This window comes from Gymnodraco acuticeps, unplaced genomic scaffold (genome assembly GCF_902827175.1).
Source record: "Gymnodraco acuticeps unplaced genomic scaffold, fGymAcu1.1, whole genome shotgun sequence".
In the NCBI taxonomy this organism is placed as follows: domain Eukaryota; kingdom Metazoa; phylum Chordata; class Actinopteri; order Perciformes; family Bathydraconidae; genus Gymnodraco; species Gymnodraco acuticeps.
In genome coordinates, this window is record NW_022989799.1 from 4,502,520 (window position 1) to 4,516,160 (window position 13,641).

The following is a 13,641-nucleotide window of genomic DNA, read 5'->3' on the forward strand; positions in this document are numbered from 1 at the left end:
AAAGATATGTGAGACACAACGTTAAGAATATTTTTTTGATGTTAGAGATTTATTTTCATTACTTATTCTGTTATCTGAAAATTATAACTGTTTTTTTTCAAGGATGGCAATCTTTAAATAATCCCTCTATACATTTTAAAATAGTAATTTCTCGATGGGTTCTTCCATGGGGTGCCATTTACAAGGTCACATAATTCGTAATTGATCCTTACTTGTTATGGTATCATTTATTTTGTTTAGTTATTGGCATTTGGCCTGTGATTGGTTGTTCATAGTTTCTATACTTAATTGGCTGCGTCCTGTGTGCACTGCCAGTCCTGACAATGGAGTGATGCTTTTCAAGTGCTAATCGGACACCCCACAAGTTCCCTCTGAGAGATAGTTAACAATCAGATTTCAATATTCCTGGTTAATATTTCCATTCAACTTGAACTTTAGGGGGTTATTTTAGGTGTATATCAAGCGTGATGACGCATGTCATAAATTCGCAATAATGTAGGTCTAGATCAAAAGCTGTTTAACCACCAGTTTTTATTTTCAGCCCGCTAAACGCCCCATTTTGGCCGACACAGATTTATTTGACCAGTGGTTTCAGTTTAAAGCTGCTATTTCCGGCAGCAGTTGTGTTTGCTGAACTCGTGCTGAGCCTCGCAGCCTCACCCACTACAACAATGACTGTGAACAAGCATGTCCGGCTGGTTTGAAGTTTACTTCAGTGAAACTGCCCGAAATATTCTCTACATGTGCTCATAGGGTGAGTGTCCTCTGTTGAGCCTCAGACAAACACTTTTTAATCCCTAGTGCAGAAAAATACTAAACAGAGATTGAGCGATCACTGTGCCTACTTCTGATCCGCTATCGTGGACAGTTATGCAGCTGTTGCATGAAACGTCAGCAAGTTAGTTTGTGCAGAGCATCTTCAACATGAAGGGGTTTATGATTGATTGTCTTTCCCATGTGTTGCATTTCAGAGGTTTCAGAAGCACTGTGTCAAATGGAGCTGGAGGACCAATGGTGGAAAGGACAGCTGGCTGCAGACATCTACCAGGCGCTGCGGTACAAAGTGAGTGGGATAACTTTAGTGATGGCTGCCAGGTCACATCAACCATGACAATACACTTATTTTTAATCCTGTGTCATGCCAAATGTTGTTAAGAACACCTTGTGTTATATTAATGCTACCTTTTTTAAGGATTGGATATTTTAGTTATTGCATGTATGTGATGTATTCTTCTTTTAGGAATATACAGAATAAGTCGATATAAAACAAAATCACAACATATACCTGTTTTTATATTACAATCACTTTTCTTAATAAAAATAAAATATTTTGATAATTCATTTTTATTTGTAGGCTGTGTTTTTTAATTAAAGAATGGGGTCATACACAGTAAAACAGATTGTGCACGTCACACATTTATTTTAAACAGAGCAACGGAAATCCCCATATTTCAGGGTCTGATAACAGCATTTTATGATTACATTTTTTGTATTTTTTTTAGGCATACACCAATCAAGCCGATAATGAAAAAAATATGTATTTGGGAGATAGATAAAATACTGTTGTATTGTAAAACTACTATATTGATTTTTTTGTTATTGAATTTCGTTTCATTATAATAATTTTTAAATAAATCTGCATACAAATGTAATGAAAAAGCGTTTTGCTGTTAAAAAAGAACATTGTTGTGATTTTTTTGTAAAATCGAAAAACCCATAAGTTCAGAAAACTACTTTTTATGTAATTTTTGCCTTAAAAAAATAAACTATTATCAATTATTTAAAAAGGTAGTGTTTAATTTTTGGGCAATCGATTAACCGATTGGTCAACTCATACTCTAAGCAGATCTAGTACCGAAATTACTTGATCCTTCTAGCTGTGTTTTTTGTATACGTTTGCAAATATACATTGCATTGTAACCAAACTTTAATGTAGTGAACATAAAATCCCATATGTCGTCTAAAAAGGAGCTCAAGTTGCCTTCCTTCAAAGGCCAGTCTCCTCAGCTCAACTTGAGGCGGTACTTCGCAGACCTCATAGCCATCGTCAGCAACCGCTTCAGGCTGTGTCCTGCGGCCCGACACCTGGCCGTCTACCTGCTGGACCTCTTCATGGACCGCTATGATGTCACGGTGCAGCAGCTTCACATGGTCTCACTCTCATGTCTCCTTCTGGCCAGTAAGTGCGTAGATGACCTCCCGCTCCAGCACGTGTTTCTGGTTTGCTCGTGATGATTTGTAACTCTTAATCATCACAGGTAAATTTGAGGAAAGGGAGGACCGGGTGCCCAAGCTGGAGACCCTGAACAGCCTGGCCTGCATGATTTCCATGAACCTGGTGCTGACCAAGCAGGGTCTACTTCACATGGAGCTGCTGCTGCTGGAAACCTTCCAGTGGAACCTGTACATCCCCACAGCCGCTCATTTCATAGAGTACTACCTGTCTATGGCTGTCCAAGAGGGGGACCTCCATGATGGCTGGCCTATGACGAGCTTCGAGAAGACCAAACTATACATGGCCAAGTATGCTGATTACTTCCTGGAGGTTTCCTTGCAAGGTGAGTGACATTTCGTCAGGTAATGGGAACCTGCCAAACACACTCTGCTGTCTTTCATATGGCTTTCAATGTGGGGTCCAATTACATGCAGGGGTCCTTGAAGAGATCTCCAAAGTGTTTATATAAAGTAAGTTTCCAGGCTAACCAGCAGCAACCTATGTAAAGTATACAACAGGTTTAATGCCTTGATTTGTCTTTTTTGTTCTGCTTTTTATTCAAAAAAATATCTTCAATTGGCTATTCTTTATAAAAATTAAAGGAGAAGTAATGACGTATCTACATGCAAAATGTGGTTCTATATGTATATTTCTTTTGATTAAATGTAACTGTTTTTGTGAAGAAATTTGTATTATTATTTATACATTATAAATACATTTTGTCCCCAATGGGAAATTTTGCTTGGGAAAAACTGCTGCACACAGCTACAATTCACAAAACACAACATAGTCAACAAGAGAGTGCAGGTATTCTCCAGCGATGCTGAATACATTACATTTATTCATATCTATTTTTATAAATTGGAAAGTATTACATTTTAAATGTAGATTTAGGCTACTACAACAAATCACATGAATTCCACAAGAAAGCTTAGCTTGGCAGCTACTCTGATAAGCTAGTTAGCTTTAGCATGAGTTTAGCTTGGTTTTTATGCTAATTTATGAGTGAATGCAGTAATGTAACACTTGGTATGATCATGGTGCTTCAAGATTTTAATCATTTTGATTACAGCTGGATAAATACCAATTAGTAGTATAATTTAAGATAAAGCTAAGGCTAGCTGTACCATCTGACTTGCTTTTCTTTCACTTGATGTAGCACTCTTTGTGATAACTGTCGTTTTGTGAAAGAAATGTGATGACTGCTTTGACAGCCCAAACAATTTGTATGCTATTTTTAGGAAAATGTTTGGCCATGATGATTTCTGTACATGCTAACAAACATCAAAAAGTTAGATTACTGTCAAAACTGTATTTTGAAAGATTTTAAAGTTTCTTGGAGTCGGGAGGCCTGATAATTTATTCCGGCGAATTACTCAGACCTACTAATTGACCAAACCGAAGTTATTGAGTCTCTGTAAGTTTACTGCTCAGATCCATCAACGTCAGCAAGATCTCACCTCTATTAACTCCTGAAGAACCAGGTTCAATTAACTGCCGTTTCAATTCAGACGACCCGCTAAATCTGTTTAAGCGATCCCGAATGATTTTTATATTGGTAATGAGGTGTGGCCCTACCTAAGTGTGAGTGTGGTGGTGTGCATGTATTGCCTTTCAAGCAGGAGAGGAGAGCGCAGATGTCTTTTAAGTTGTCCCAATCCAAAAGGTGGGATCAGTTTATTTGAAGAAAAATTGGTCCACACTTATACAGGGTTTCTACCTTCTCTCGTTACAACATGACAATCCTACAAAACATATCATGCTGTGGTCATGTTCTAATATGAAACCTCAATTCACAGTTTTACATGTATTACACTAAATTGTAACTTCAACTGCCCAATTCAGTTGTGATATTTAAAATCGTCCAACAGAATTTAGAGGCATCTCCTCATAAATGACCGGTGATAATAAAAAGCACATTCACACTTTCATTCAACAAATCAATTCACATACACCAGGGTTTCCGCTAGAATTTTTTTCTTGCCGGTCAAATGTCCGGAAATAATGAATTTTACCGGACAAATTTGAAACTTACCGGTGATGTTTCAATAATAATTAAAACTGCGGTCACAGAAGTTCGCGCAGTGATGAGCGGGCCCTCGCGTCCGTGTGCCTGTCGGGGAGGGCGGCCGGTCGTCCCGGTGTCAAGCAGACGTGCGCGAGTCCTGGGAAATTAGCCGTCTGTCATTTCTCTCATTTTCGCGTCCCAGACTCCCAGGTCCTCCGGCAGTGACCCGGAAACGGATGTCGGCGCACCGTCTCGAAGGAAAACAAATTTCTCTGAAGGCTCGTCGAGGATCGATTTTCGAGGAGGCTGTCTGGAGGAGCCGTAACTGAGGATACACTGATTTAGAGGAGAGAGAGAGAGGAGTCTCTCTGGAGGAGCTATAACAAAGGATACAAAGATATAGAGGAGAGAGGAGTCTCTCTGGAGGAGCTATAACCGAGGGTACACTGATTTATTCTCCGGAGTCGATTTCAGCCATCAGTGATGTTTAAAAGAGGCGTGACGCATGGCTGGACTTATGTCAACGAAGCACAGCTCTGCGAACTGTTTGTGTTTGTTGTACAATGTGTAGGTGTGTTTTGTAGAGTGTATGTGTGTGTTGTACATTGTGTAGGTGTGTGTGTGTGTGTGAGAGTTGATGTGCCGGGCAGACAGGAGGGTCTCAGTAGCAAGGTAGTATCTGACATATAAATGGTCAAAACTGGTACATTCTCCGTTAGCCTACGAGCGCCACGTTCAAGCGATTGACTATTCCTTCGCAATGTAGCATCACTTTGGTTATGCGCTTAAATTGTCCTGGATTGGAATTTTTCCGATCATTTCCCTAGGAGGAATTTGAGAAAATGTGCTTAAAATGCATGAAAAACGCACATTTAAAAAAATGGCCGACTTCCTGGGGGTCGAGGATAATGGAAGTCAATTTGAAATATGTCCAGATTCATAAGCGTAATGTATATACAGCATTTCGTGAATATTGGAAAACTATATCCGAGTAGTTTGGAGTAATTTGCGACATGTAAATCGTCAAATTGTGTATTCGCTGTTGGCTTACGACCTCCACGATTGATTTATCAAAAATTGACTTCACAATTTAGCATCATATTGGATAGGGGCTGAACTTTTCCTGGATTGAAATTTTTCCGATCATTCCCCTAGGAGGAGTTCGCAAGAATGTGCTTAAAAAAATGGCCGACTTTGTCGGGGGTGGGGCTAATGGAAGCTAATTAGAAATATATGTCCGCAATTCCATGAGGAATGTTTGTGCCAAAATTCGTGAACTTCTGAGAAACTATATGTGACTACCACACAATAGGGGGCACTAGTGAGCTGTTTTTTTTGAAAAATTACGTTTTTTTTTTACATTCCCGAAAAAGTCGTGGGCTGTGACGTGTCCCAAGTTTTGCGTCTGAAGCTAATTTTATGCTATCACAGTTTAAAAAAAAGTATAGGCCACGCCCACATTCTGCATTTGTTGCGACACTTTCAATCTCAGTTCATACTCACCCCCAGAGTATGTGTAAAAAAAGAAATGTGTCCATCCGTTCTCGAGTTATAAATTGGTGTTGTTTTTGGCGCCCCCTATAGTCCAAAATGAAAATGCTTTGGTGTGCCTATTCCCCAAGACAGACTGAACCTATCCACCAAAATCTGTGATGTTTGGATACATTGCTGATAAGTTATGAGCATTTCTTTCTAAGCCCCGCCTTTTTTCGAGTACGTTTTGATTCATGGCAGCAATATTTATCGTCTGAACATGCTCATTTGCTACGGTAATGTGTCTGACTGTCCACCGATGCTGTATACGAAGTTTGGTGTTGAAAAACAAAAAATTGAAATTTTAAGTGAATATTTCACTGTTTTGAACATTATGCTAATTAAAATAAAAGTAGGCGGAGCTTAGGGGTCCAATAGGATTATTTGTAGAGCAGGTCCACCTGGATAAGTGTGCAAAATGTCAGGTCATTTGGACTTACGGTGCGACTTTGTAAATCTTTCACAAAATGGGAATGGCCATAGGTGGCACTAGCGAGTATTTTGGACAATTTGAACCCATTGACTCCAGAATGTTGCAATTTTTACCGGTCCTGGCGTCCGTGCAAAATTATACAACTTTTTGAGGTAAAGCCCTCAAAAACAGGAAAGATGGCGCGGAATAATATTAATACCTACAATAACATTAGGTTCCTCGCACTTCGTGCTAGGACGCCGTTGGGTCCTAGCGCTCCGTGCTCGGGCCCTAATAATAATAATAATAATAATTGTGTAGCAGAGTTTCCATTAGCAGGTAATTACCGGACTATGACCGGATATGCTGATGTTTAAAACTCAGTTAATGGGAGTCATTTTTATATTGCTTCAGTTTATAATCGTAACAGATCGATTCGATTAATTTTTCAATACATTATTCGCTACAACAAACAACATAATTATTACATTCAAACAAACTAAATATAGTAGATAAAGTACATTATTCAAAAGTTTACATTAACTTTGGAAAATAACACGGGAGAAACGGATCCTCTCTTTTCCTCTCTCCCTCCCTCTCTCCTGACATCCCGTCAGTTTCTCATGCAGCTCGCTAAACAGTGAGCGGAGCTTCAGGTGATCATGAGCTGCTTGTCTCATCAGACTCAGCAGCTGATCTCTCTCTCGCGTCCGGTTACTCTTCACTCGCGTTTATATCCATATCGATCAGATCCAGCTCTCCTGATCGGCCTTTATAGAGAGCACCGATCAAACTATTAAGAGTGAATATCGGCCGATAATGATCGGCGGCCAATCGAACGGAGCATCCCTAATTATTACCGGACATTTTGACCGGCAGGTTTTTAATTGACCGGTTTTTAATACATTTTACCAGCTAAAAAACGGTAATTACTGATATCTAGTCCCGCATGAATTCGGAGGACCTTCCTCACAGGTGGCAGGGTGCTAAACTTTCAACAAATCCATGAATTCTGCATTCAAAAAATCATTTCGTTTACACATCTAGTCCCGCATGAATTCAGAGGACCTTCCTCATAGGTGGCAGGGTTATACTCTTTCAACAAAGAAATTCACTCCGCATTCAACAAAGAAATTCAAGCGATATTTACCAAGTTTGAGAGAACCTTACCGAGGCAAAAACCCAGCTCTCCAGGGAGAGAGCTTACCGGGAGGGAGCATACCAGGGGAAAAACCCCCCCTCTCTCGAGTTTGCTCCCTCTCTGCTAGTATTTGTATGCTCGAAACAGGACAGAAAAACCTAAAGACACCTCCTCCATACCCATATTTGTGGAAACTGGGCATGGCCTCTAGTGTGCAGGACTTGCAAAAATATTATTCTCAGCTATGGCACAAACACCTTTTTGGGGCCTCAGTGTTTCTCCAAAAAGTCAGGAGCCCCCCTCCCTGTGTACTGCTGTAAGGGAAGAGGGAAGAAACTGTCTCCCCTCCCTTATCAGTGACACCCATAAATCATTATAGGCCTCAATCTCAATTTAACAAACCACTTGTGTTTTGTATTGTAAATATAGAAAATCATAACATTTGAAGCATTTTCATTGTGGGTTATACAAGAATATATGTGATTATATTAACTTTCATTCTAAGTATTCAACCTAATATGGAGACCTCAACAAGTTACTAGCTATAGCGTGTAGAGCAGTGCAGTTATTTGCTTCACCTGCTAATGGATTCTCTTTCTCCCCTTAGATCATCAGTTCTTGTGTTTCTCCCCCTCGCTGGTGTCTGCTGCGTGTGTGGCTACCTCCCGCCTCATCCTCCACCTGTCCCCCACATGGCCCCCCCGACTGGTGAGCCTCACAGGCTACACCTGGGACAACCTGGTCCTATGTGCTGAGAAACTACTCATGTGAGTATCTGTCTGTAGCTCTGTTAAAGCAGTGGTTCCCAACCTGGGGGGCGCAGCTCTATTGCAGAAGGGGCGCGTGAAGCTTGGGAAGAAGTTGTAAACAAACATTGTTTGCTCGTAAAATCAATAAAATGGACACATGTTTAACACAACCAGCAGTTAAAAGAAAAGTGGGTGAGCCCACGACAAGCCTTTCAGCTATAATGCCCAAATCAACAAAGTATGATGAGGCATACATCTACCTTGACATCTAACGTGGTCGGTGGGGAGATCTCTCTCTCTGTGCAGCGCCGTGCACACAGAGATCTGTCGGTGGAGAACAGAGCGTTCAAAAGTAAAAATCTACAGAGCTCGATGTGGTCAATGCTCATTCGCCATAAGTATTTCCGCGTAAACACGAGCAATCCGTCCACCCGCTGGCCAAAAGGCATCATATTCATACGAAGAAATGCACCGTTTTCAACTTCCTTAACTCTGAGTTCTGTTGCTCCAATTACATGTAAGGTGGGAGAAGTACTTAAGTAAAAGTGGTATACTGCAGGGTAGCTTGTGAATTTACTCCAGGTGTAACTAAAGTTTGATTTAAGAGTTGATTATATTTCACATCATTAATCCAGATCTGTAAAATAACTAAAGGTATTAAATACATGTAGTGGGGTAAAAGTACACCATTTACCTCTGTACTGGAGCAGAATTACAAAGAAGCAAAAGTGGAAATACTGAAGTACCTCAAAATAAGTACAGTAGGCTACTTGAGTAAATCTACTTGGTTAATACCACCACTGCAGCCCATAATCCACACTATACATAAAATAAATCAATGTTAATTCTGTTTTCAATTTGTTTAGTTTTTCCCTTAAAAAATAACCTATAAAAATACTGTTAAAGTAAAAACATTGTTTCAATTAGGCCTCATTATTTCACAGTGGCACAGGATCATCTGTCATTACAAACAAGACGTTCATCCATAATAAAATATAAAATGATAGTTGTGTCTTGTTATTATTAGCAGCGAAAATGTAATGTTTGTACAACTATATACAATTAATTCTACCATCTCGGTGGGAACCGGGTAAGGGGGGTCTCGAAAATATTTCCACTTACCCAAGGGGGGCCTGACTGAAAAAGGTTGGGAACCACTGTGTTAGTAACACATACAATTGGTACTCGATGTTAGTGATATATTCATTTACTACATCTCATGCCATACCAGCTGCAATAGAACTCTGTAGTGATAATGTATTTTTGTAGGCCAACTAAGAAGTCAGTATCGCCCTGGTTGCGACAACAAAGGCCAATGGGATTTCTCCATTGGATTTTTGCAGAAGAAAACAGCTTTGGCAAACAAAAGTTCATGATACACTTCAGAAATTAGCACAATTTTGTAGTAGTCTTATTTAGCCACTTGTTAGCAGCCGTCTTTTTAAGATGTGTAAAAGCTCCAAATTCTCAAGTGGGGAATTTGTTGACATATTTTATGCCCTAAAATAAAAGATTTTAAATAAGGTCTGTCAACAACAGACCTTATTTAAATCATTACATTACATTTAGCTGACGCTTTTATCCAAAGCGACTTACAAGTGCATTCGACCAACAAGATACAAACTTGAAGAAAACAGAATCATATAAGTACATCAGGTTTCATAGAGCTAAAACAAACATAAAACATATTAAGTACCCATTGACTTTATTCATTTGTGTCATTTACTGGCTAGACCTCATAACTCATCAGCTCTTTTCGTTCCTCTTTCTAGTGCTCATGACAGTGACGTCAAAGAGGCCAACAAGCAGAAGCTCCAGCAGCCCGGCCCCCCCCCCCCAGCAGCAGGGCCAGACGGTGTACCACGGTTCAGGCCAGACAACCTCCGTGGCCCAGTACCTTCACCGGTCCAGCGTGCAGTACCCCCCCCAGCAGGCTCAGCCCCCGGGCCTGGCCCCCCCCCCTAAGGCCTGCCTCCTACCTCAGCCACTCTGCTGCCGGCCTCCAGGCCCCCAACCCCAGCACCCAGCCCATCACTGCTGCCTCCCAGGAACCAAAGTCCGGCTTCCCCAACAGGGCTTACCAAGTCAACATGCATTACACCTGCGCTGCTCCGTGCTTTGACAGATGAGGGCTTTTCAGGATTTTTTGGGGGGAAGGGAAGATGTGTTTCTCTTGAACATAACACAATACGTTTAATGATTAAAAAAAGGTGTTTTTAATTTGGAGAGTCTTGATGAGATTGGTACAGCACTTTGAACCATAGGGTGTAAGATCATGTGCAATATGCACACTCTGCTGTGATATTATGTGGAGAGCCTGCAATAGGAATTATTTTTGTTTAGATATTGGGTATGAATGTTGTTGTCAGGTGGCTAGAGGCAGAGTTTGTACCACTAGTGTCACTGTATTATTAAGCTAGAGACCAAAAGTCTTGTATTTATTTGAGCCAAAATACCTCAGAAGTATTGAATGTACATGCACCCGGTGCCTGTTGCCTTTAAGTTATTAAGGGCACTTTCCAAAAGGGACTTGCGTGGCTTTTTGGTTGAGATTAGAGAGCACAGTTTGTGTTGGTGTTACCTTGAACTTTTTTCTTTTTTTCTATGTTTCATTTGTAACTGACAAAAAAAACGTATGAAAAAAAAATACTCCTCGAAGTCACAATTTATTTGCAGAGAAAATTGTTGCTCTTCTGTACAAAGAGGATTTCAGTCGGTGCTGTGCACTCCAATGATACTTTTAATAAAATACAACTCTGTGTTAGTTGAACTGAGATTTCATTGTCCTGTTTTCCTTTGACGCAGCCTCAGTTCTGGTTGGAAACCTAATGTGATGCACTCACTAAACTTCATTTTTTAGCTGTCTAACACTGTAGCTGAAACATGGAACGCTTCCAGAAAATTGAAGATCCCCCATCACTCATTGTTGTCTTTCCACTAGACGCATTAATGCGTTAATATACAAATATAATCCTGTTTTTGAACAAATGTTACTCTAAAATGTGCTATTACCATAGACTGCATATAAAGAGCCATTACTCTTAACAAATAATTTTCTTTTGTTTCTCAAATATATTTTGATTGCAATTATCCAAGAATGGAATTGAATGCAGGACTTGTTACCTTTTCTACGTGTACTTAAGTGTAAAACCTGAGTTGACAACTACAGTAAAAAGAAGAAACTGCCTTTAACAGTGTATGTCCTGGCGACCCGCGGCCAGCAGAGGGCAGTGTGTGCCACATTTATGTTGATGCTCCCTGGCTTCACAGCTTAATGCTGTTCTGGCCATAGATATATATAAACACTAGATGACTCACCCGCGCTGCTGGCCAATGGAGACCGACGTTGCCACATGGCCGCCATCTTGCTACAGGTAGTGCTCTCATTCATAACATTATGGTTTACTATTTAAATAACCATAGCTTGCTCAATTTTCAACCAATTTTCAAACGGTTTGGTTTTTTATAAACATCAAAGATGTAGTTATGATACTGTATACTTATAGTCATGGACTTTCTTATGAAAATAACATTAAGCAGATAAAGCAATAGCTATACACACACACAAGGTATTTATATTAAATATTTGCCGGTTTATATATTTCCATTTATTTGTATTATATTGTTAATATTTAAAATAAATTATAAAATTAAAATATATTTATATTTTATATATAAAAATCGGTCTCATGTTACCACTCTGTAAGCCAAGAGTTGTTAATGTAGCAATGCCTTAGCTTGAAGAATAGGGACACAACTAATGACAATAGCATATGGTGGTATATTATTTAGATATTCACACCTTTATCAGAAGAACCAAACCAACATAAAATGAGCTCACAGACAGGCCAGTTCTGTCTCATTTATCACAATTATACGAATATATAAATAATAGTAATATGGAAATTAATAAGTTACTTTTTTAACAATTCAATGTTCACTTATCAATACTGTGAGCCTGATTTGTTGTACATTCTCCAACAGAAAACACAACTCAGCGTACTTTTAAGAAATTGATCTTAATAGGCTTTTCCCCTTATAAGGCAAACATATGTTTTGAGGCTCTGGACAAAAATGGCTATTTTGATTGTAAAGGTTGCCAATCCCTGGGTGTAGTTTCAATGTTTGCACATGTTTATTCAAGTGTATGAGTGACATAGAGCAAGTGAGATGGCCAGTGGTTCTCAAACCTTTTACACAGAGTACCACCTCAAATTATATTGGGCTCTCCTAGTAACACCATCATAGACCTTCCTGGGTACCACCGAGATAAAGGATTTAATATTACATTACATTACATTGTAGAGCGTGATGCAGAGCGTAGTGCACGCGCTGGGGTGTACGGTTTAACCATGTCCTGGATGTAGGAAGGGCCAGATCCATTCGCAGCATGGTAAGCAAGTACCAGTGTCTTGAAGTGGATTCTAGCAGTTACCGGAAGCCAGTGAAGGGAGGGGAGGAGCGGAGTGGTGTGGGAGAATTTAGGAAGGTTGAAGACCAGACGAGCCGCTGCATTCTGGATGAGCTGCAGAGGTCGGATGGCACATGCAGGTAGACCAGCCAGGAGGGAGTTGCAGTAGTCTAGGCGTGAGATGACGAGAGCCTGGACCAGAACCTGAGTTGCTTTCTGAGTCAGCTGGGGACGTATCTTCCTGATGTTGTAAAGCATGTATCTGCAGCAACGGGTTGTAGCAGCGATGTTTGCAGTGAAGGACAGGTTGTTATCTAGGGTCACACCCAGATTCCTTGCAGTCTGAGTCGGGGAAACAACTGAGGTGCCGATGTTGATTGTTAGGTCAAGAGTGGGACAATCTTTTCCCGGGAGGAAGAGCAGCTCAGTCTTGTCAAGGTTGAGCTTGAGGTGGTGAGCAGACATCCACTGAGAGATGTCAGCTAGACAAGCAGAGATGCGTGCAACGACCTGGGTCTCTGAGCGGGGAAAGGACAGAATTAATTGGGTGTCATCAGCGTAGCAGTGGTAAGAAAAACCATGCGGGCTAATGACTGATCCGAGCGAGTTTGTGTACAGGGAGAAGAGGAGGGGACCAAGAACAGAGCCCTGAGGGACCCCCGTAGTTAATTGACAAGGGTCGGACTCAGACCCTCTCCAAGTCACCCTGTAGGTACGGTCTTTCAGGTATGAGGTGAGGAGGGAAAGTGCAGAGCCTGAAACTCCAAGTTTTTGGAGAGTGCGAAGGAGGATCTGATGATTCACCGTGTCGAATGCAGCAGACAGGTCCAACAGGATGATGACAGAGGGGAGGGATGCAGTTTTGGCAGTGTGCAGTTCCTCCGTGACAGCAATGAAAGCAGTTTCTGTGGAGTGACCTGCCTTGAAACCAGACTGGTGCGGATCCAGAAGGTTGTTCTGATTGAGATAACAGGAGAGTTGTTTAAAGACAGCGCGTTCAAGTGATTTAGACAGGAACGGGAGGAGAGAGACAGGCCTGTAGTTTATAACATCAGACGGGTTGAGAGTGGGTTTCTTTAGGAGAGGGTTTACTCTTGCCTCCTTGAGACTGTTTGGAAAGTGACCAGAAGTTAGAGAAGTGTTGATGAAATGGGTGAGAAATGGTAGAATAT

The 13,641-nt window shown here is 40.7% G+C and overlaps 1 protein-coding gene across 1 annotated transcript; it reads left to right on the top strand.

Moving 5' to 3' along the window:
• Window positions 1-615: 615 nt before the first annotated feature.
• On the top strand, window positions 616-10,832 carry ccnj (cyclin J). Its single transcript, XM_034223888.1, is given in 8 exon segments — window positions 616-754; window positions 972-1,063; window positions 1,969-2,179; window positions 2,259-2,558; window positions 7,917-8,076; window positions 9,831-9,884; window positions 9,886-10,021; window positions 10,023-10,832. Coding segments are annotated over 7 exon segments (1,095 nt in total). The 5' UTR covers window positions 616-754; window positions 972-994; the 3' UTR covers window positions 10,188-10,832.
• The last annotated feature ends 2,809 nt before the right edge of the window (window positions 10,833-13,641 follow it).